Source organism: Alligator sinensis, unplaced genomic scaffold (assembly GCF_000455745.1).
Source record: "Alligator sinensis unplaced genomic scaffold, ASM45574v1 scaffold659_1, whole genome shotgun sequence".
Lineage (NCBI taxonomy): Eukaryota > Metazoa > Chordata > Crocodylia > Alligatoridae > Alligator > Alligator sinensis.
In genome coordinates this window covers 1-24,609 of record NW_005842265.1, presented here as the reverse complement: position 1 = coordinate 24,609, position 24,609 = coordinate 1, and the positions used below count along the sequence as shown (strand labels likewise).

Genomic DNA, 24,609 nt, shown 5'->3' with positions numbered 1-24,609 from the left:
GACATTCTATCCTCCATACTGATGCCTAAGCCTCTTTTCCTGTGGCTAATGGTACAAGTCTCTTCCTTTAAAGCATCTGTTAATCATCGCTTCCCAGGTGTTAGGCACAGACAAACAATCTGCAGAAACTAACGTAAAGGAAGTATGCCAAGTTGGACTTTCTAGTTACAGTTTATGGCTGGAAAATGTTGTCTGGTATCTGAGTCAGCTGAAAAACCCTCTTTAATATTAGAGTTCAAGAGAAGGGACAAGGAAGAGTCAAGACAGAACACTCATTTTTGTCAATATTTTTTTAAATCCCAGCCCAGCTTCTAGTAAGACTGGACACTACTTACAACACTCCTAGAACTGCAAAAAGAATGGAAACACAATAGGAAAAGGGGCGAGACGGCACAGTGGCCGGCTTTAGACATTCACATACATAAAGCCAGCAAAGACTGGAGTCAGCAAGGCCCCAGGTGCCCCACTAACATGAACAAACCCAAACACGAAGGTAGCACATGAAATGTATTTACCTATTTAAACACAGGCAGCTGGTCTGGCTAGGATGCGGAAGGTAACTGCTAATTCCTTGTACTACAAGGAAGGAATGGAGTAAAAAAAACCCAAGCCCATGGGCAGGTTTTTCCTTTGTGAACCTCTGTCTTTGTGCTGCTGGTAACAGTGGTAAGTATAAAAAAATCAAAGAAAAATAATCTATTTATAGAACAAGTCAGTAGTCTGAGACATTTAGAAAAAAGTAAAAACAAGTCCTCTTTTAAAAATGGATTTACTAAAACAATTGTCACCCAGGATTAACCCAAGACTTCTGTCCCCTGGCAAAGCCAGGGACAACTTTAAACAGGAACTACTGCTGATTGTAGGCTTGTATCCAGCAAAGCCAGTAGGGACAGGATCTGTGCTCTGGACAGTATCTGCAGACTGCTTGCTGATATCACTCAAGGCCATATCTGTAGCCTAGTGATACTGGAAATACTTGTGAATGGAAGTTCTCACAGAAGTACATCAGTGTAACCTGTGAGGTAAGTGGGTTGTCCACTTTCTTCCTCATCCCTGGGTACAGATCACAGAAGCTGGATCCTATGTTACTGCACCTCTTCACCAGCTTCATCCTGTCAGACAACTGTAACATACAGGGGCACAGGACACCAATGAAGCCTAGAAGAGGAGAAGCAACTCCTTTAATGGGGAAGCGCTCTGCTTTCCAAGCTCAGGCATGGCTAGATGTCTTAACTGATGCTTTGTGGCCATGCTCAGGACAGGAAGATTGACTGTGCCCCTCAGGAAAAAAAAAAGAATATATTTAGTGGAGTAGGGTTAGGTTTCTTTTTGGTAAACAGAACCAGTGCTGATATCTGAGACCTTGAGCTCCTTTGCCCTCTAGCTACAAAAGAGAAACTAACAATTGATCCACCCACTCCCATTCCCACAGTGTAGTGTGAGCTGCCCTGGCATGGAGGCAGGTTCATTATCCCCATACACTGCCCTCTTGGCTCAGCTAACATGAGAGGCCACCTGGCTTAAGGTAACTTCCAAAAGCTCTGCATGGATAATATGCCCCCATGGAGATATCTGGTAGAGCTGAAAGCTCTAGCCACTGCCCACCAATTCCAGGCCAACCCCACTTCCTAAACGCAGTGCTAACACACCAAAGTGTCCCATCCACCAGCCACATGTTTGTTCAGTCTCTGAGGGCAGCCACCACACTCACTGCTGCAAACACTTGAGTTAAAACATTGGCTGGAACTGTAACAAGGTGGTGTCTGCATAGATGAGTTGGTACCACTGTGCCTCTGACATCACCATTGTACAGGGGAAGCCAGCTATTAGGAAGGGACCATTTCTGCTGCAGGGCTGTACATCCTTGGAAGTGAGGCTCAGTGGCTACATTAGCTTCAAACCACCCACTTTCAGTAGGGTCTCAGTGGTCCAGTTCCCAACAAATCCCAGAGACCAACTAGCTGCTAACTTGTCCCCTTGAGGTCCTCCTCGAGTCTCAGTAAGAAAGGGGGTGGTGATACATGTACTGGGCGACTTGGCCCCTGCATTGGTTTCTTTGCACAGTTTATACAGATGTAATCTTCATTCTCAGCCATTTCCGGAGAGACGCCAACACACACTTGATGGAACCACTCGTCACAGCCACCATCGCACTGTACCCAGTCTACCTGCAAAAGACAAGATCAACACACATAGTATAGTGCAAGGGAGAAAACTTACACTGAACTCTACAGACCAGTACCAGAAGAAAAAAAATATATGGGACTGACACAGATACTAGCATGTAAAGTTTATTACAGATCTTTGGAATGTTTTAGGCTGATAGCAAAGCATGAAAAGTAGGCAGGCTAAAACCTGTCATAATCTTCTGCAGCTGCATTAACTTCATATTCTTCCTATGCTGTCCTAAAGATATAGAAGCTACATGGTTTCAATATGACCTATATAATTAACAGAAAGCTTCCGCATAGATGAGTTGTTTCAAAAGATCCCAATAAAGGAACCTTTCTGCATTACTAACAAGCTAATATGGGGAATTCTAGAAGTCCAAGGAAAACTTGCCTCACAGGGGACCTATAGACTGAGAACTGTTCTCAGAAATAATGCTTTGTGATTATGCTTTGAAATCTACTGGCAGAAGGCACTAAATATACTATCAATGCCTTCATAAGTACTTAAGGAAACAGATACACTGGGAACAATAGTCATTGCATAGAAATCCATCCCAAAGCAAAATGCAGTAGTAATGCAAATGAATGAGCTGGCATCCTTCTGATTTGGAAGGATCGGTAACAATGCAACAATCAATCCTAAAATGCTTAGAATCCACAAGGCAAGAATTTATGACCAGTCAATGGGAAAAGAATAAATATAGATACAAATACTGTATTTCCTTTCTGTACTGCAATTATTCTCCCTCCCAGCAGGGGTTGACAAATTACAGACTTTACGCTTAGTTTTAGAAAACCGATAAACCTACCTTGAAGTAAAAAACACTCTAATTTTGTCTTTCCCAAATAGAGAGGTGAGAGATGGGATTTGAAATGAATTTATAAAACAAGTTTCAGTTTCTGACCAATCACTCCAAAATGGAACTTAACAGAAATCTTTGTTCTGAAACAAGTGCGAGGCACAGTTGAAGTACTAACATGGAGTTCACTTGAGCTATAACATTTTTTTCTATTTCTGCTTGAATGAGGTCTTCATTTTATCAACTTTCCCAAACCTCTTTGGATTTCATTTGGACTATGACCTGACAGTAAATTTTACAAGACAGCAACTTTTGCTGTAAAACCCAACTTTCCAAGCATCTGATGGAAACTGAAGTCTATTTCTTTTCTATTTGGATAACCAACTCTTCTCAGTGACAGGATCAAAATATATTTGCCCTGGGTAAAATGAGAATATAGAAAAGGTTAATAGTTACTGTGTGTCAATGGTTACAGTGTAGTGGTGCAAAGATAAAAATCTATGTTGTGCATCTTGACAGGAGATTAATTAGGCAACAGGTGAATATGAAGAGGAAGCACAGAAGGGGCAATGCAGTTGGCAGCTGTTGAAGAACTGTGAATGCAAAGTATTGCTATGTGAAAAAAAAACAACTTGTTCTTAGTTCTCAATATGGTAGATTGAGACTCTGGGCTTGAGATCAACTGAAAACTGCCCTTTCGTTTTACAAAGTTCCTATAGGCGGCCTAATTTGGTATATATTTGTCTTCTGACTCATGTTCTCACTTCTGAACTGTGATCTCTGCCATCAGTTCTTCACAAGTAGAATTAAGGGCAGCTCATTCACTTGGGCCAGACTGACTACTACTCTTCCCCACCTCACTTGTTTCTTCAGTTTCTATTACAGTTACAATATTTGCACCTTTAAATTGCTGGTGAATGCTAATCCTCATCTTCTGCTGCTTGTAGACCAAACTAGTCCCCAACAGGAATGTAAATAGGACAAGACAAGCAGGGCACCCGCCCTGTTCACCAATTTGGAGGGGGTGCCAGGATCTCCCCCACCAGGAATCTTTGCAGCAGTGGAGGAAGCCCTGTGCTGCACCTGCCCAGCCACAGGAGTGGCAGAGTCTAGCACTGCACCCCACCACAACCCACCAACGTATGTTTCTGGGGGGTAAGGGTGAGTGCACAAATGAAATGCTGCTCCCCTACCCCAAGATATGGTGCTTGTGGTGCCTCACTGCACAGGGGCAGGGCTTCCCCCACTGCTACAAAAGTTTGGGGGGAGGAGGGGTAGAGGAATCCCCCCCTGTTCCTCTCAGGAGTCTTTGCCACAGCAGGGGAAGCTCTGCACTACTCATGCCAGGTCACAGGAGTGAGACAGCTCAGCGCCACACCAAGCAGTATACATGGGGGGGAGGAGAGCACCATTATACTTGCTCTCACCCTCCCCGCCCGCAAATACACTGCTTGGTGCAGCACCAAAGGGCTTCCACCCCCTCTACAGACTCTAGTCCCTACCTTTCATTCCACTAAAGAATTTCTGCTGAAGAAAACCCTACTCTGCTACTGAAGCCCGCTATCCTAGCTCAAGATACTCATAGCAACCAAATGAGATTACAAAGAGTTTTTACTTGACTGACCCCATTCCTTGTAAATTTCCTACATTTTTCAAGTTGACAAACAGCAACAAGACCCCATTTCCACCTTCTCCTCTCCCAACCCTTCAACTTAACATCAGCTCCAACATTACATTATTTCACCCAGCACCACTCCCTTTCCTCAGCTTCTTAGAACAAAAGTGCTACCTTGCACATGGACCTGCCCATCTTAACTGCAACTTTCTGCCCATATTTTGACACCCCATTCAACAAGCAATCTTCACGGTTCAACCCTCCCCCACACAAAGTAATCAAATACATTCTCTGAAATACTTCTGCTTGGCCCTTTCTCACTTACAAGTTTGTTCCCTATGCTCAGCAGTCTTGCATAAGGGCTTCTCAGAATTAGCTGTGAGAGGTGGAAAACCGAACAATTTAAATCATTTCAATGCCAAAGTTGCCTAGAGTTATGTTAAGCAAGGCTATTTCACCAACAGTGGCTGCTCTTTGAAAGCCCGCAAGGGTCAAGTAATATAGCATAGCATCTTCACTTAATCTGAGGAAACAGCTTTGGCTCCTTTCCTTCATCTCATCTTCACTGGGGCTCAGCTCTAACAATTTCCTCTTCCTTCTTCTCCCTTCAAGGCTTTATTAGTGACACCAATTATGATAATTTTGAGGTAATCTAGCTACACCTCTCAATTTTTCAATACCCCTTCTCCAATCATTTACCTGTTACGATTTTAAACTTCAAATTTAGTTCCAGACAATGAATGTCTTGCTTAGAAAACAGCCTGAGATCCCATGAATATTTACTACCATTCCCCCTACCTCAGACCTCATCTTTGCTTGCAGGGCCAAAATAAATCCTGGATTTTCACATCCCTCTCAGTAAGCAATACATAGATTTGGAACGCGAGGAACACTGCTAGAATTCATCCCGCTCCTGTTGGCTCTGTCTCAACTGGAATCCCTACACATACACTGCTTAAAGCAAGCCTATCCTATGGCTACCGCAGGAGAATGTTTATTCTTCATGGGTCCAGAATGCTGCTGCTAGACGAGATACAAAGCAGAACAGCAAGGGAACTTCAGATAGAAGAATACTACTTCCATTCTCTCAGTTCCCTCTACTTCCTGTGCATATCATGTCCATCCCCAAATTGCTCTTTATTCAAGAAACCCTATGGTCTTGCTTGACCCAAACTCACTCAACCACCTGCTCACACTGTGGACTTTCTGATCTCCCCCAAAATTCTCCATAACCAGACTAAAAGATGAGCTCACTCACTCTTGCTACCTTACTTAGCTGATTTTCTTCCCTGCTTCCTCTCAGCTACCACGCCAATTCCTCCTCAGTTTTGTTTTAATCTTCCTTCTCTTTTTAACATGCGTGTTTACACCCCAGCACATGTATAAAAAGCTGAGAGTGCAAAAATAGAGGAAATTAAATGCTGGTAAACCCCATGAAGAGCACTGAACTGAATTCCACAACAAACTCTTCAACTTCAGTGGCTCCCTGAAAGTTTCAGCACCTCACTCAAACCCAGAGGCTCTTAGTCAATAAAATATGAAACTAAATACTGACCCGCTAGAGAGATTAACACTTGGAAGGTTATTTTTGTAACCATAAAGACTAAAAAAAAATGACAAGTGAAAGCTTGGATTTTTCAATCAATCTATAACAACAGGTAACTTCTTCAACTAGAGAAAACAAAAGGGATCCAATTACTGCAAGGTGGATCTACAAGGTCCCTTCCGACCCCACTTCTATGATTCTATGACTGCATCTGGTTGCATATGACCTTAGTTTCAAAAACCTCTGTCCACCCAGCAGTCCAAAAGCAACAAATGGCTAATGGGCTTATTGAAGAAGTTACAAGGAAAAGAAAAACCCTTAACTATGAAATGAACTTGCCATAGAACAAAAGTGGCAGAAAAAGTTGGCAAAGCAGCTTTGAAAATTTCAAAGGCATAAGAAGATTTCTAATATTTTCTGAGTAGACACATTTAAATTGAATGAGATGGATAAAAGTTGAGATATGAAGGGTAAATAATACTATCTTTTATAGCATTGTATTGATCAAAGCCATTATTGCTGAAACTTCACTTTTACCTTATAAGAAGAGATATAACTGACTATACATTGGAAACTAAATTAAGATGCAATATAAAGCAAAGCAATGCAAAAATCCAGGGGTCACAGTCAGCTGAAGACTGTACTTCACAGTAAAACTATTTTTGCATACGTTAAGAGACATTAATGCCTCCAGCTTCAGCTATTACATTCCTGTCTGTCTCATTTTCTATCCACAGGGCGTTTTAAAAAGTTTTATTACGTGGGCATACTGAAGCATATGGCAAACACAGCTTTAAGGAGAGTTATGATGACTAGGATTCTACATGTAACATTAAGCATTTCCTAAAATTCTTACAAATTAATCTATTTTAATAAACAAGGCCCTTACAAGGAGGTGAACTCAGACACTTTCTCTACCTAGGAAGCTCAGCATTTTCAGTACATAGCACTTTTTATGGAATGTACTAAACACTGCAGTATCATTTAAAAAGTAGATGGAAGACTGATTAGATCATCCAGTCTACAAATCCACCAATGGAGAATGGCTCTCAATGGCCTGGTGCCTGGTTTTGCTATCTCTAGTTCTTACAGGTTCCCAACAGTGAGTTTTCTTTCAAGTCTACAAAAACAAGAATGACACAACCCAATCTCCACAAATCAGGAGAATCTTCCTGAAATCTATGAAAATATTTGAGATGCTACACAGACCCTCACGCTCACACAAAGCTTAACATTTCAAATGCAGCTATTAAGGGTTTTTTCACCTCTAAAAAACTTTAATAAATAAATACATAAATAAATAAATGAAAACTGAAAGAGGTTGATCTCCCCCAGTTACTTTAAGCTAAAAGCAGCTGCCAAGGCCACAAATGGGACCAAATGACCTCTGAAGACGGATGAGATTTTTTTTTTTTTTTTTGGTCGTAATCCGATCAATTCTAAAACCACTGCAGATTTACCTCCCGCAAGAAAAGTGGGGCACTGCAGCCTGTGGCCTTGCTCAACCTGCAGCCTCACAGCTCACTGGCTTTATTATACAAGAGCTTTGGAAGATTAATTTTCATTTATAAGGACTGTACATCCAGCTTAGACTTTTGCTCAGAAACATACTCGAAACAGGGAACAGGGAAAAATAGAATTAACCCCTCTGAGGTTCATCAGCATCTTTTCCTAATGCCAGCAACAAAAAATTTGGAAGAGGGCTTGAAGGGGGTGTTAACTTTGCAATTTAAAAAGAAAAAATGTTCCCAGATTTTACATCCCTACTAGCTCCTCCCTCTCACCTCCTGCTCAGACTGAAGTGCTTAGAGCAGCGATTATGAACCAGGATGCTGGGGCATCCTGAGGTGCTGCCAGAATCTTTAAGTGCCCTGAAGTGTGAGAAGACAGCAAGATATGAAGAGATAAGCAGGTATTTAAGCAGATAAACACAGGCTCAGGCTTGCCCCTGCCTGGATGTCTCCCCACCCACACTGCCTAACCACGGTGCAAAGTGGTACACACTGTAATATATAGTTTTTGAAAAATACTGTAGCTACTATATTCACAAAAGTTACAGAGGGGTGCCTTGAGCCCAATAAGCTATGCCATGAGCCCAAAAAGTTTGAGCAACACTGGCTTAGAGAAAGATAGGGTTAAAGTCGATCAATATACAATTATACCAACATTCAGATTCCAATTGTTATGGCTCAAGACAGCAAAGCTGCATTCTACAGAGTACAAGGGTTAGAGGGAACCCCAAGAGTCTTCTAGTCCAAGCCTCTGCATAAACACAGGATCCACTGTCCAGAAATCATCCCAAGACAGATGCCTACTGTCTAATGTGGATCAAGCAGTATCCATACATCTACCTGTCATTACTAACACATCTAATATATTAACCACCCAACTCACTGTTGTTCAAAACTGGTTAACCTCCTGGACAAACCTTAAAGGGATTTTCATTATTTCCCCCAATCATTTATGGTAGAACTCACCTTGTCCTTGCAGGGTCTTTGGCAGTTCTGGGCAGCGCACACAGCATTCTCATCATCAGACTCTTCAGCTCCTGACCAGTCATATTTAGAAGGAATATCTAGTACCTTCTTCTCTCTCTTCTTCTCTGTGCTCTCCTTTACTAGCTCTACCTTTGCTGCAGCTGCCTTCTCTCGTTTCTTCTTCCGCTCCTCTTCCTTGGCTAGTTTCTTTGCCAACTTGTTCAACTCCTTTGTCTTGTCCATGGTTAATTTTAGTTTCTTCTTTTTGGGCTTCTCCAGTTTCTTCAACTCTTTAGATTTCTGCTTCACTTCTCCAAAGAACTGCTCTGCCTTTTCCAGCTTTCGTTTTCGTTTCCTCTCAGAAGAATCTCTCCCTCTCATTTTTAATGGCTTCTCATCCAGGCTGTCATCCTTCACAAAAAAGGTGACAAGAAATTTTAAAACTGAGGATTCTACATGTTACATTTTCATCATCTACTTAAGACATTTTCCAACCACTACTGTACCCACTCTATCTAAAGAGAAAGGACACTGCCTGTCATAGAATCATAGAAGTAGGGTCGGAAGGGACCTTGTAGATCTTCAAGTCCGACCCCCTGCCTGGACAGGAGGAAAACTGGGCTCAATTGACCCCAGTCAGGTAGGCATCAAGCCGCTTCTTAAAGACCCCCAGGGTAGAAGCCAGCACCACTTCCCTTGGAAGTTGGTTCCAGATCCTAGCCGCCCTTACTGTGAAGTAGTTCTTACGGATGTCTAATCTAAACCTACTCTCCAACAACTTGTGGCTGTTATTCCTTGTTATCCCAGGGGGCGCTAGGGGAAACAAGGTCTCCCCCAAACGATTCTGGTCCCCCCTAGTGAATTTATAGACAGTCACCAGGTTCCCCCTCAGCCTTCTCTTGTGAAGGCTGAACAGGTTCAGGTCCCGTAGCCTCTCATTGTAGGGTCTGCCCTGCTGTCCCCGGATCATGCGGGTGGCCCTCCTCTGGACCCTCTCAATGTTGTCCACATCCCTCTTGAAGTGGGGTGCCCAGAACTGGACACAGTACTCCAGCTGTGGCCTGACCAGTGTCGCGTAGAGGGGGAGGATCACCTCCTTGGACCTACTTGAGATGCACCTGTGGATGCATGATAATGTCTGGGTAGCCCTGCCAACCGTGACCTCGCATTGTCGGCGAGGTCAAAAAATGTGGATTGACAAGCCCTAATTTAAAAAGATGCTCATCTATAGCATTCAACAAACCAGTGTAAGGAGATAATTGAAGTTAACTGGATAAGAAGAAGAAAGTGTTAAAAGTCAACACTGCCCAATGAAAAACAAAGATCAAAAGGTTCTGGATAAGCTGTAGATACTATTTCCTTCTTTTATTCACTGCTATAACAGCTATTTGTAGGAAGACAAATGATTTAGGTATTTAAATGTTAATCTGTTACTGCTTATTACTTATCTCAAATTAATCTTGTTTGCAACAATTGCTTCCACGAAAACCAAACGTTGCTTTGGTTGGAAAATAAAAATATCGACTGGTGAATTATGAAAAACAAAGGTCCTCTCTCTCAAGAATGTCCCATGTGCTCAAAAATAAGGGGAACAAGAAATGCTGATGTGTGATCAGAATGGTTTCTGAGAAACACTGTGCATCTTAAGTAGCATTGGTACTACTTAAAAAACCCACCACCATAATTACAATTTAAAACAAATAAGATGTCAGGGCAGTTAACATTCAGTGCATCAAACCCTACCTATTTATACTCCAGGGCTTCACAAGTAAATAATGATCTTTGTACAAGCACAAGAACCTTGCAACTGCAGTCAAACTATGCACTAAACTTTAATGACTTCAGAAACTGAATGTATGCTTCAAACCAATACAGCAAGATTCAGCCCTCTGCTTTATTGTAAGACATATAGTGAGGTTACTCAGCCCAACAAATCCACTAGGAGATTCTGTTCAATTAAAAAGAAACAACATAAAAACTAACTGAAATATTTTTCATTTAAAGTAAGCAATTTGGTCAAACAAGCTTTCAAAATGGTTACGCTAAAACGCATTTGGTGTATAGCACTTTACTTGCAAGATCTGTATAACAAATTTGCTAGCATTCATGCTACTTTTCCCCAAAGCATTTCCGTAAGAAAACAATTCAATTAAAAGAATGTTAATGATACAAAACAAAGTACTCGAATCAGAAACGGACAAATTTATGATTGCACACACAACCCTAATCCTGCCCTTTGGTGCATATGTATTATGTATGTATGTATAATTTTAACTAACGACATTTTCTGCAAGCTTCATGACTTATTAATTGCACAACGTGGATGATCAAAATACCTTTCTTCCTATTCAAATTGCTTGGTGTTCCTATTTCTCATTTGCTGCATACTCCCAAAATGGACTCCTCTCCTATAACTTTACTGTGATGCTCATTAATTGTCTTAGGTATCCATTTTATACTCAATAACCATGCAAGATCAGAAATTGCTGCTATTCCCTTTTAACAGATGCAGAAGTGTTAAGTGCCTGAGGTCACTTAGAAGCTTAAGTTTTCTGGGTTCCAGTCCAGTTCTTTCAACCATGAGAGCTTGCCTCCTCTCTTCCAGCAAGCATGTAGGTCATTCATACAGACTATGTAACTTTGCAGTGAACGAGACACAGGTACTCTGACCAGAACCTCTTTCTCTATTAAGTATGTGAGGTGAATGAGGTGAGCATCATAACTGTCTTTTTATGATGAAATAACAGTAAAAGTCCTGTAATACATATGGCAGAAGGGAGCAAGAATTTAAGTTGCACTGGCAACTTTAACTGCTCTTTCTCTTGTTTATTCCTAAATTATATTTGTATTCAAAAGCAGAGTGTCCATGTGCAGTAAGGTTTTTATTTTGAAACCATTTTTCTTTCTAATGTGTTTTTATTCCAAGCAACTCATTCAAGCATTCTGAATGCTTTGCCCTGCAATCTTAATATTTTTTAAATGAAATTTGGATGTGGAATTTCACTTTTAAAAATCCACTAAGTTTTAACTATTTTCAGGACAGCTTTGGGATGTTTTGCATTGCACAACATGAACAATCAAGACAAAAATGTTATTGCTATAGAGCATATAGAAGGAAAAAGTGTTTGTAGAGTGATCTATCCACCAGACACATCTTACAAAGGAATGGCAAGCTGAACGAGAATGGTGGAACTGCACACGGGAGAGAAATGCATCCTACTTAAAGTGAATTAGCACAGCGGTGAGAGGGCAAATATTTTTGGACTGGAGGCATCTTTAGCCAAGTCAGACTGAACATCAAGGGAACAAGCTCTTCTTAAGAATCCAAAATTCCATCTTTTTAAAAAATGGAAATTAAAACATATTGATACAATTTCCTCCTATCCTAGAATTTTTTCTGCCTTTCTGTACCTCCATGACGTGAAGGAATCTGTCCTCTGAAGGTGGATGCGTGGCCTGTAAAATCCGCCAGATGTGCTGGGTCTCATCCAGCGATACCTCTAGGAGATCTCCTACCATCATCAGATCCTCTAATTGGGACTTAGCTCCAGGTGACAACTCCAGTACAGGGGGTTCCAAACTGCGAGGTACCAGAGGGCTCTTCCGGGGCTGCTTTCTTGGGGTGCTAGAACCTTTCAAAACAGAAGGCAAATCACGTAAAACAAAAAAGAAGAGACCAGAAACAAGAAAACCGCGTGTTACTTCCCAGCAATGCTCTAAGACAGAGATGCCCAAAAGAGAAAATATGGGCACTGGTACAGCTAATGGCCAAATAGTGTTGATAGAATATTGATGTATATTCCTTTATGCAATGAACACCATCTTCTCCATGTGTAGACATTGTATTCCCAGAACCTAATACAGATGGCAAGCATTTCTCAGCCACCTTCAGTGCAAAGAAAAGGAAATACCTTGTGAACAGCTTTTAGAAGCAGATGAATATGCATGTTCAGCACAGAAAGAGGGAGCCGTCCACATGTGTGTCACCACTTCCTCTGACTTGATGGGGATCTCCTCATCACAGAAGAGGTTCGGTTCCAGGCTGCTGGAAGATTTCACACTGACATTGTCCTGAAAAAGGCAAAGCAAGAAAATAAATCCCAGCTTTAATAATCTTTACGTACTTAAATATCTACCTCTATGAAGCAGATCTTTGTGGAAAATGATCAAAAGCACGCTACTTCCAAGAACCTGCTCAGAAGTGACCTGCCAAGGAAACTAACACCACCAGCACATGGTGCTATTAACGTAAGTAATGGGATGGTGGCAGCATTTATAGAGAAAAGTCAAAATGTTTGCTTAAAACTGTACTTGCTAGCATGTCACATGCCCTGAAAAGACACACGTGTTGTTTATGGAAGGCAGAATCTATACAAAAAGATTTTTCCACAGTCATGGCTGATGGTATGACAGAATATGTCCTGGAAACACGGAATGTCCAGTAAGTGTGACATCCCAGGATACAGTTTGGGTGAGGCAGCAGGGGGCTTCCTGCTGTGGCTGGACAGAAACAAGGCTAGGCCCCACACCCATATGCTAGCAAGACTGTTACTTCTTTATTGTAAATAGTTCTTTACTCAAGTGCCCATAAAGAATCAAGTGTTGTTTCCACAGCACAAGCCTCATCAAGATATTACTGCATGAAGTGGCTCACTTTCCCTGAGCTAGCTCAGTTGCTTCTTCAGGTACCAGCTATGGCACTCAGCTAAGCACTGTGCTCAACTACTACAAATTCCTTAGCAGCTGTGAGAAAGTCAACCCAGGACACTGTTCCTCCAGCTTGCTGGGGCCAGAGATAAGCGGGAGCCATCTTGGCAGCCATTAGAGCACAGCATCTCCATGCTTCTATTCCAGCAAAGGAGACAAAATCAGCTTCCCTTCTTAAGATATGCACCCCAATTTTGGAGGGCTGATAATGGGGGAGAGGTGGCGCAGAGGAAGGTATGCATAGTATGCGAGTTAATGCAGTACTACCCTCAATTGATGTGTAAGAAATCTAAGTCCCCACCTGTGAACTTCACAGGTCAAACAAAAGCCATTCCCTGGAGATCCCTGCTTTAGAGGCCTAGGGTTTGTGGATTATATACATTCCTAGCTACCAGAATAATTCTGATTTACAGTATGCCACTGCCAAAGCCTGTCAAACTTAGCATTTGTCTATGGATAGAGAGAAATTCTTTAGACCACAAAACCCCCAGGCCCAGCTGTTTTGTTAAACCTGAAATACCATAAACATTTCTTGTCACCAGTCCCAAGACTTTGAAAAACAGGCCACATCTAAAGTAGCTACATTATGACTATTAGTGTGAAACCAAAGAACTTGTATTCTCAGTTGACATCTTGTGTATACTATTATGCTAGAAATTAAACAATAAATTACTGGACTTTTGCTGTTCAGGCTTTTAAAATTGAAAATCTGTTATTTCATGACTTCATGTAACATGAAGAAATTGAAGTGACACAAGTAACAAACCAGCTGCTGAACTCAGACTCTACATCAGTTTGAAATTATACCTCTCCCAAGTGGAGAGGGTTCAGAAAGAATAATTAAAGGAAGATCATAACAACATAACAAATCTACTAATATTTGTTTAATAGCTGTAAACATTCAAGGATGCAAGGGACATGGGATGAAATTAAGAAAATATACAATTAATAAGCCAAGTAAAAATTTAATTGTCAGAAAGTTAATCAGGTTATTAGTGATAGCCTCAATATTTGGGGCATACAAAACAGGTTACAGGACTAGTAATCAAGTAGTTTTGATAGCAAGAAAAGCTAGAAAAGTAGGATATGATAAAACAAACCTTTCTAGGTCAATTTGCATAATTCTATACAGTCAAAAGTTCCAGAATCCTAAGACTCAATAACCAAATTGAAATCCTGCGACTGCAGAATGTTTTATTTTTTAGAATTCAAGTTGTACTCCTGCAAAATCCTCAAAGCTTGACAGGAAGTTCCACTCTTCTGAGTACACGACTTGATACTCCACATCTCTCGCAGAAAAATCTTCTGATGACTAGTTCATTCTAGTACATAGGGCAGTTCGGAAATATTTGGATATTTTTAATGACAGTTTAAAACTCCACACTAATTGCAACCTCCGATTACCAGCATGCCTTTCTCTACACTTCATATAGGATTATAAAATTATTACACTAATATTTTTAGCTGCTACCAATAATTAGAGAGTCAATTATTAAGAGGATGAAGAATCTGAAAATACCTGAAATAACTTAAATGCTTAAAATTAAAGGCTGCTTACAGATGTTAAAAAAACAATGCTTTAAGTTAAACTCAGTGCACTCCCTCACCGAGGCCAGTGCATGACCAGAAAAGGCATCACGTTAGTTGGACATGGCTCACCCAACGTCTGTGTAGACTCAGTGCTTTACTGAGGCTTTTTTGGCATTTTTATCTAATAGCTGACTGAATCAGATTTAGATAAAAGCACCAAAAGGCCCTGCTGAAGCACTCAAGCTATACAGATGCTGCGGAGCCAGGCTGAACTAATGTATTGCTTCCTCCAGTAAAGCACAGGTTTTTGTTTGTTTGTTTTTCTAACATCTGTAAGCAGCCAAAATGCATTAAGATAAAAAAATCAAAAAATCAAGGACCTATTAGAAAATAGATAGGACTTATCTTAAAGCAAGGTTGAAATCAGACAGATTTATTACCATTTTAAAAGTAGCCTCTATAGTGTCTAATGGGTTTTATTTTTCTCACCTCTAATGTGTCTCATGGAAGAAATACAATGCTGCATCCCTAAGGTGGCCATCCACACAAAGAAACCATTGTTACACATTCAGTAAGTGTAGAGACGAACATAAAAGTGACATCTCAGAACCATTTTAAAAATGTATTGTAATAGTCTCATTAAGACCATTCAGTTGTCTTTATAGATTTGCATTTTTCTTTTGAAACATTCTTTGCTGCTAAAAACTAAATAAATTCCAAAGCCAGTAAGAGCAGTTTTGTTTTGTTTTGTGAAAATTCCTGGAGTTAACATTTACCAGCCAGAGCTATAATCCCAAACTTCTACACATGGTGGAAACTGAACAAATTTTACTTCTTCCACATGCTGGACTGGGGAAGAGAACCAACAGCAAAGTGAAAAAGGAGTCTAGGTAGTAAGAAACTTTTTACAAAGCATGGAATTGCCAAAGCCCTCTTTCTGCTACACTGGAGCTTGAAAAAGGAGTTCCCTCTATCAAAACTGCAACTAGTATGTAACATCTATGAAAAAGGCCATGGAGTTATACAAACAGTCTTCCATTCTGATCTTCAGAGCAAAGAGTAGGGTTCAAGTGTTGTAGTTATGATAATCCAAGAGTACATTCTTCTCAAGTTTGCTTGTAGTCTCAAATCATGCCTGAAAAGCTTTTTTTAAGCCCTGGAAAAATGTTTTTGTTTCCTTCCTCTAATCATAACTCATTATAAAACTGTGAATGCATCCTTTTGTAACACTTAATATCCCCAATTTATGTTTAAATAATCATATACAGGCCTTATCACAGAAATAAGGCTACAAGATAGGTAGCCAAGCCTTAAGGTACAGTATATGAAAATCATTCTGGAATGGTGAGGGCAAGTTAATGTGGAATAGTTGTTCCAGAATAACTCCATACATGAATATTTATTCCAAAGCATCTACAAATACAGTTATTTCACAACAGCTGGTCTACACATGGAGTTATTTAAGTTTGTTATCCATGCTGGTTACTTGCCTTTATGTCATAGCCATAAGTCTCCCTGATGTCTTCATCAGAATCTGTCTCTTCATCGTCATAATCCAGGGTCTGTCGTGGAGATGAGGAAACACTCCCTATCACTCGGTTAAAAGCAGATTGCTGGAAACTAGTCAAGTGGCCCTACAAGGCAATGGAACACAAATGGAACATGCTTTAAGGGAGTGCAGCAAGGCTTGCTAATACAGAAAAGGACTTTTCAAAGGCTGGTGCCATCCTTTAGCCTCAAGACTGCTACCTGCTCACGCACAAGTAAAGCCTGTGTAAAGCTGTGACCCAAAGGTCTGGGCAGAGAATATGGGATGATATGCCCAGAAGGATCCTGTATTTCTAGCCCTTTTGAGAACTAGTAGCTGGACAGCCATAGATTTATTTTCACCCAACTGTCATCACAAGATCAATGGCAACACAAGCCTCACCTTCAACATTACTGTGTCATCAATGAACATTTCTGAAAAATTCTGATGTGGCAGACATCTATAGAAGCTGTAGTAGCTACTTGCAGTCCTCTCTGAAATTATTAACCTGGCTATCAATCACTCTATGGGCTAATATCCACAACAAACCAGACTAAGGCCAATTATGTACTTCATACATGTTGCTGACTTTCTGGCCAGAGGGTAACTAACAGATGCCTTACAAATCCCTCAGAAAGTGTTCTGATACCCTTCACTTATTTACTTACATCAGTGACAGACAACTGACATAATTCTCAGTCTGCAACTGCTTCTTTCTGAGAGGCTCAAAGGCAGACAAGACGTTTCACATACTGATAAAATGTTGGTGGATCTCGGCAATGAGGCTAGGAGTAGGATACCCAGATGCTTACCTGTAGGTCAGGATTAGCTGCTGCTTTCTGTAGCTCTGCACTGATTATTTTCTCTGTTTTCTCCCGTGCTGCCTGCTCCACCATACGCTGGCTGAGCACAGAAAGCTTGGCCAAAGCAGAAGACAGTTCATCAGTAGCCAGAGCCTGCCGTGCTCGGTCCTGCCAGCCCATGGCACGTTCTGTCAGGCACTGCAGTGCCTCCCCCTCTGGCAACCGTACAGGAAGCTTCTGCAGGGACACCAGCAGAGACAGGATGGTCTCAAGCCGGGGTCTTCGAGAACGCATGCAGAGTGGGCACAGGAACTTGACTTCTTTGGCCTGCCAACTGGAGCCCTTCTTTTGGGAACTGGTTTTGGGGAGTGGCACACAGCCACTGTGAAACCAATCCTTGCAGAGCTCACATTGTAGCATGAACCCACTAGCTGTTTTTCGACAGATGCAGAACTTCACTTCCTCAATACGATCCACCATGGTCATCTTAGCTAGGTTAGCTGCCCTGAGGGCATGCATGGCTTCGATCTCCTTCTGTTCCCGCTCCCTGAATATAGCCACCTGCCCAGCACAGAGAAACAAAAATAGCTGGTACCTCTATCACAACAAATGGACTCAAAGTTTTATTAGAGAGGAAAAAAGAATGAAATTAATCAAAAATCTTCCAGGCACAAAATCCAAAAGAAAAATTAAATTTTAAGTTTCACTTCAGAACCGTGGTATTCCACCACTCACGCAAAGAAAATATATTTTTACGGTACGATCTTTCCCAAAGTTTCCAAAACAATTTGCGAACTTCAAAAAGGAACCAACCTCTACCATGGAACATTTCCAAACTCACCAAAGCAAAAGCATCTCTCAGGTAAAATGCTGACCCAAAAGTTGTTGAAAATCCATTTCATAATGTGAGTTATGGATAAAAAACAGAAAACAGAATGTGCCTGCTTAAGTTGGAGTTTGATTAAAAAACCCAAGTTAATTCCTATATAAAGGGAAATGGAATCTTTAATCACAGCAAAAGGAAACAGATCCTGGGTTTAGGGTAAAAAATCCCCTAATGCCCCTGCACATGTACTCACGCACGCACATACTAACAGCAGATTCCTCCTGACACAACCTAAGAGGCATATTATATATGTCTAAATGGGGCATAGCTTCATTACACATCCAATTAGGTGTTTCTTAGCACTTCTCATTCAAGACATGATCTAATCCACAAGGGGCCTGAGGTCTGATGGTTCACATGCAAGATAATGTAACTACAGGCTTTCAGCACTGTGCCAGTTTCCCTCATTCCTGCAGAAAATAAATCTGGAGGATAACTATAGTCTCATTTCTTTAATTTCTGGTATCATCAATTCACTAAAGAGATCTTAACATATTTTTCTCCATTCCCACAAGCTGTCCATTTTAAAAGAAAATGAGCACCAGCAGCAAGTGATTCAAATGATTTGTGTGGGAGGGATGGAATGGAATGGGTAAAATGCTAAATAAACAGTGCAGCTTTACCAGTGGTCAGGGTAGCTCAGGCTCTGGTATCTTACATCAATAATGCAAGAACATGAATTACTCGTAAGCACCCAAGCAGCTGTTCAGTAAGAGTAAATTTGCACACTTCTAATAAAAGTTTTGCATAGGCACCCAGTGGCATCACTGTTTTGCTGTAAATCAGTCTGCTTCTTTAACAGCAATTTCTGGAGGTTGTACTACCTGACTGCAATACATTTCAGTTTGGTGCATAGGACAGGTCTAATCTAATCCAGTCTTGCCCTTTTTTTTTTGTGGTGCCAGGTATTTTTAAGGTATTTCCATTTATATTCATAAGTGACGGAAACATAAACATTAAACCCATAATTAATCTTCTTTAGCCAAATACACATGGCAACACCTCAGTATATGTGCTTCCTTCTTCTACTATCAAAACCTATTTAAAACATCCTTGGAGTGCCACGATCAATGCTGTGTGAACTGCATATTCTGTCAGGCTTATTACTGTGAAGTATTTATTTCACAGAGATTTACGTAACAGTTTTCAGTATAAAAACTATACTTAAGCATCTGGAATTTACAGACAATCAAGTTATGGAATCAGAAAAGGAAGGCTGGAAAGGACCTCAAAGTCATCTTGCCCAATCCCTCCTTAAGGCAAGAGCATCCCTGGCTAAACCATTCCTGTCAAGTTATGAGTAGTTAGCATGCAGACAGGCTTCCCTTCAGATCAAAAACTCCTAAAATCCAGGAGATGCCAGTCCCACAGCATAGCCCCTTACCACAGTTGCAGTGTCCCTAGCTTCCTCAAGCCCATCCTCCAGTTCACTCAGAGATTCCAAGTCAAGATCCTTCTCTTTTTCCTTCTCCATTAACTCTTTTACCCTTTTCCGTCTATTCTTACTGCTTCCATAAACTCCAATATCAGTCCGGGGACTCAAAACCTGTAACCAAAAAGACAAGAACGTAGGATCTTAGGACAACAACAATGTAAAGAAAAACATTCTAAACCAATACTGCTATGTTGGCTGAGGAACAGATGAGAGCACATATATCATGTATGCAACCAGCCTCGTTATACTGCAAAATAAATACCTCATCTCTCTCATAACCCTGCTGTAAAACAGATGAAAAACTGATGAGCATCTTTGATACCTCTAAAGTAATGGCAAAATGGAAGGGAATAAACACAAAAAAATAAGACTGAAGTCAGTCCCAAGTATTATAGCTTGCAGCCCTGGAATATTAGTGTAATAAAACAGGTACTGTAGCTATTTTCAGCTGGATTCTGAACCCCAGGATCCTGCATAAGTCAGCCTCTAGTCTTGAACTGGGACCTGAGGCCTCACTTTGGCCAATGCTGATGAAGAGTCAGACACATGGCAGACCTGAGTCTGAAAACCAAGGCTGCACATGTGATAGGTAAAACCCTGGGGCATGGGAACTCAAGATTAGGGAGACACTCACCAGTTTGGGACTCCCAGTGCTCTGGGACATTTAGAAATGCATATACAGCTCAGCTGGGCTGCACATGCAGTTTTTAGACCCAGGGCTGCTCTGTGTCCAACCCTGATGCTCAGCTGAACACTGATATCTGACATGGGGCATGCACAGGACCAAAGGAGATGGCCACCCCAGCTGTGGAATCAGGCTAGGGGGCAGCCCCACGTCCAAGTTTGGCCTGCCAGCAGCTGTATGATTGGGATTTGAGGAATTTTATACCCAGTCCCAAGCACTAAACATCCTGCCAGCAGAAAGCAAATAGCTTCAAAGAAACAGTATTAAAAAGGCACAACAGCAAGCTAGCCTAGACTATCTATGCACATGTTCCAACGTGCTCTAATTAGAACATGTTGTCAGAGTAGACTTGATTAATAGAGTCTGCTGGAGAGTTCTAATTAGAACGCTCCAGTGCGCCTCATCCTCACATGTGTTTAGTGTCCCGCATTTCAAAATAGTGGCAGAGGTGCTTTAGCTAAAACTTGACAAACGAGCTTTAATTACAACATACCTGCAGCCATTTTGAAATGCAGGATGCTGAATACATGACCCTGTGCTCTAATTGTATTTAGAGCAGCTGTCTGGGAGTCACTCTAATTAAAACACCCTCCCCACCCCCCACCCCCAGGAGCATATGTATAGACACCCCTAATGTCAAGGAAAGATGGCACAGTAGGAGACCAATGTGTCTTCATCAGAAGTTTTTAACAACCCTAAAAAAACCAAACAAACTAGTTCTGCAAAAAGGGGAGACTGCTGAGGATGAGTATGAAAAACAAATCTTAAGCAGAGCAAGTGGACAAAATCACGTAGGGGCCTAAAACATAATATGAAAAAATTCTATAAATACACTGGCAGCAAAAGACAGACATACATGTAGTAACACAACCCCTTCTTCCCACAAACCAGTTTTTACCCACCTTCCCAGCAGCAATAGCTGAAGCTCTCAGTATGCAAAAGGAGACAGACGGCCCTGCCACCTCCCTCCCACTTTGCAGGAGTGAACCTTACATGCCATTCTATCATAATGAAGAGGAACCCAGTACAAATACCTCCATCCAAATCAGGTCCCTGGGCCTAATACAAAGCTGCATGCTGCTCACCTGTAACAGAGTGTAGCTTGAGTTCTTCTTCAGGAAAGTCCTTCCTGTGCGCTCCCTCCAGGCACGTGCTGCTGCTACCTGAGACTCCAGCTGTGGCAGTGCCTCAAGACGTACCGGTATTGGGCGGCCTTTTGCAGACAAGCTTTCCAGTTGCTCCAGATAAGCGTAATTGCTACCATTCTGGGGTAGAAGACAGCTCTCTGAGCCATGGGACTCTGAATTATATACCACACCCTCTGACTAAAACAGAACTTCACAGCCTTTAAGTTTGAGTGCCACTTTGTTCTTTCTTTCTTCCCATCTCAGTGATATCCAATACCTAGTTCTACATGTAATACATTTCCCACTTGCTAATGGACAATCTGTTGTGAATGGCTGCCTCAAGAAACTAGCATGGAAATCTTTCAACCTTTGGATTCCCAGTTCTACCAGTCAAACATAGTAGTCAACTGCTGGTCAGGAGCCCAGAAGAAATGAGCTGTTAGTCTCAGTTCAGTTACCAGCATGCAAGACTGCACAAGGTGGTCACCATTACCAATGGTATTCTTGGTCCAGAAGACAAAAACTGAAAATTCCCCTTTTCTCTAGAGATGACCTCCCTAGGCTAATGCCAAGGTAATATCCACAGGGTGCTGGAGAAGGGAAATTTGGACTATGCTTGCTCATACTGTACCTATTCCATAGATAGAGGTCCTCAGTCTACAGTGGTGTCAAATCCAGCACCTTACATTATGTATACATGGTAAAAAATAAAATGAAGTCCTTTCCAGCAGCTCCGTTACTTAAGGACCTAGGTGCACCAAGTCTCACCACGGCTAAGCATCTCTAGCGGCAATGTGTAGAAAAAACAACTTTGAGCCTAAATATGCATCTCAACAGAGTCGCTGTGAAGGTAACAGGAAAGGGAGAGAAGACCCACAGAACCTGTTGGCCTTTGTATTCCCTAAGGGGATGCACAAAAGGAAGGGGAAAAGCCTGGAACAAAAATCCAATGGGGAAATGGATAGCAGCCCAGAAAGAAAAGTACGGAGGTCAAACAAAGACTGGGGTTAGCAAGTTTAGGAGTTAAAAGGTTTCTGCTCTGACTTTCCTGGGCAGTGTCTGGGAAGAGCACACATGCCTATCAGAAAAGATGCAAGCAAGAGATTACAGTCTCTGCTGTTACCCCTACCTGAATGGCCTCCACTTTGGCTGTCCAGTCTCTAGCCCGGTGCAGGGCTTCTTTCAGTGTCAGTACATTAGGCAGGTAAGCTGGGATGTTCTTTGCTTCGTTCACGATGCCCTCCAGAGCCATCATGCTTTGACGTGGTCTAGAGTGAGAAAAACCTGATTCTAGCCTCTTCTCAAAGTGCTAGTCAACTGTAGCCATGATTCCAACAGGCTGTCTGTGCAGCTGATATCCCTGCACTGCAACAAAGTATACCATGGCTCTATTCTCATCAGGAGGGGCCTGTTCACTGATGCCAGCAGAAGTGAGGAAACTGATGATGTACACACCATCTTGGTTAGCAGACGAAGCATCCGACCTCAAATTCAACGTTACAACCCTGAGGAAGCTGGTGCTCGTAACATACTTGGAGTAAAAAAGGGTAACAAAAATAATGGGACTTCTCACACCTTCTTGCTGTGATCACTGACAACCAGAATGGGGCACCATCTCCACTTCAACTGATTGACCATCTCAGATTCCACCTTTTAGGAAGTCAGGCAGCAGGAAGCTGGTGGTAATGTTCACAGACCCTACTCTCTGCTACCTTTGTAAGAGACAGGGCACACATTTCAAAGGAACCTCCAGCTGTTACTGAATAGTTACCAAGGGAATACTTACCTTGCCTGTAGACAGACTTTGGCCTTCTCCTCCCACCTCTCAGAGACAGTAAGCAGCTCCTGCAGCTCAGCCATGGCCTTCTCTACAGCATGATGTGGTGCCAGCCCAACACCTGAGTCAATCAGCTTCTTCATCACATCCAGGGTGACCCTCAAGGGGTCTGAAAGGGTGGACCTCACCTCATCCAGCCAACGTGCCTGCTGCAGTTCTTGCTTCAGCCGCGGCAGTTCAGGAAGTTCCACATAGAGGCCAGAACCCATGTCTATCAACATTTGCAGCTTGGAAGAGTCTGGGACCTCATCCATCATGGCCTCTTGAGCACGCTCATGAAACTCCTCCACATCATCCAGCAGGTTCTGAAATTATACACATCAAACATGCTCAATCAGCAACAAATGCCATGATAGATTCAAGCTGTGAATCCAAGAATGACCAGCCACATCTGGGTTCACACCTACTACAAACAAATTAATCTATTATAAACCATGAAGACTGAGATCTGCAGGAAACAAGCCTGTACAAGATGCACTCTAGGAACATCAGCCTCCATCAGAGTGGGCAGGCAGGACTATGGTGCAGCTGTGACTATGGTGGCTGAGCATGACCCCAAAAAGAGCTTTGTGAACTTCCCTTAGAACATTAACTTAAAAGAGAAAGTTTGTGTAAACAGATGATTCATTCAATCCAGCAGCAGCCTTCACCAGGGTGCAACATTCTTCAAGGAGGAAAGCCCATTCAGTCCACCTCCCTACCAATAAAGGACTACTCCTGGAAGCAAAAATTACCCTGCAGCTTTTATATCAGAAAGCTTTGCCAGTTGCATTTTTATGCTAAAGAAAAAGAAAAAAGAAAAAGAAAAGATCCAAACGCACCTTTACTTGTCGGGCTTGGCTGATAACACAGGGTAGGCTGAATAGCTGTTGAACAAATGCTTTCAGTTCTTCCATAGTCAGCTTGGTCCGAGTCCTCCCACTATCCTGGCTCAGCCTGCTACACAAGTGAAGGGACGATTACAGACAAAATTCAATAAAAGAGTGAGAAAGCAATCACTGGGGCAAGTTCCCAACCAATAAAACTATACCAACTACAAACAAGTTACAAAAAAAGTCTTGTCACTTCAGTGTTCTAAGAAACAGAACTGGATCATGAGCCAATTTATTCAGAGACTACAAAGTTCCAAATTATGCTTGCTTTGGAAAAAAAAGCCTGTAAAAACCTGTTATTTCCCTAGACACATTTTAGAGATGCTGAAGAAACTACAGCATAGATGGGCAATATATGGTCCATGGGCCAGACCTAAGTGATTCTATCTGGCCCAAGGCAGGTCCCTTGGCCCTACCCAGTCCAGAAGCAGGGGGCAGCCCAGGCCATAACACAAGTGGCCAGTCCTATCACACCCAAGCATGGAGGTGTTGCCTGGTGCAAAGCACAGCATATCCTCATGTGTAGCTCTAGGGCACACCAGGAGTTGCAGTCTGTGGGGCTGGGTAGTATGGCGGTGGCAGCCAGACTC

General features: G+C 41.9%; 1 protein-coding gene across 1 annotated transcript; it reads right to left on the bottom strand.

The window, feature by feature from the left end:
- Nucleotides 1–272: 272 nt before the first annotated feature.
- LOC102375552 (lysine-specific demethylase 5A-like) lies at nt 273–24,108 on the bottom strand. Its single transcript, XM_006027756.2, has 11 exons — nt 23,969–24,108; nt 23,097–23,452; nt 22,440–22,578; nt 21,269–21,448; nt 19,448–19,609; nt 17,187–17,738; nt 16,337–16,480; nt 12,521–12,680; nt 12,021–12,241; nt 8,610–9,020; nt 273–2,168 (listed from the first exon to the last, which is right to left on the bottom strand). Exons 1-11 carry the CDS (start codon nt 24,041–24,043, stop codon nt 1,965–1,967), a joined length of 2,604 nt encoding a protein of 867 aa, XP_006027818.2. The 5' UTR covers nt 24,044–24,108; the 3' UTR covers nt 273–1,964.
- Nucleotides 24,109–24,609: the final 501 nt, after the last annotated feature.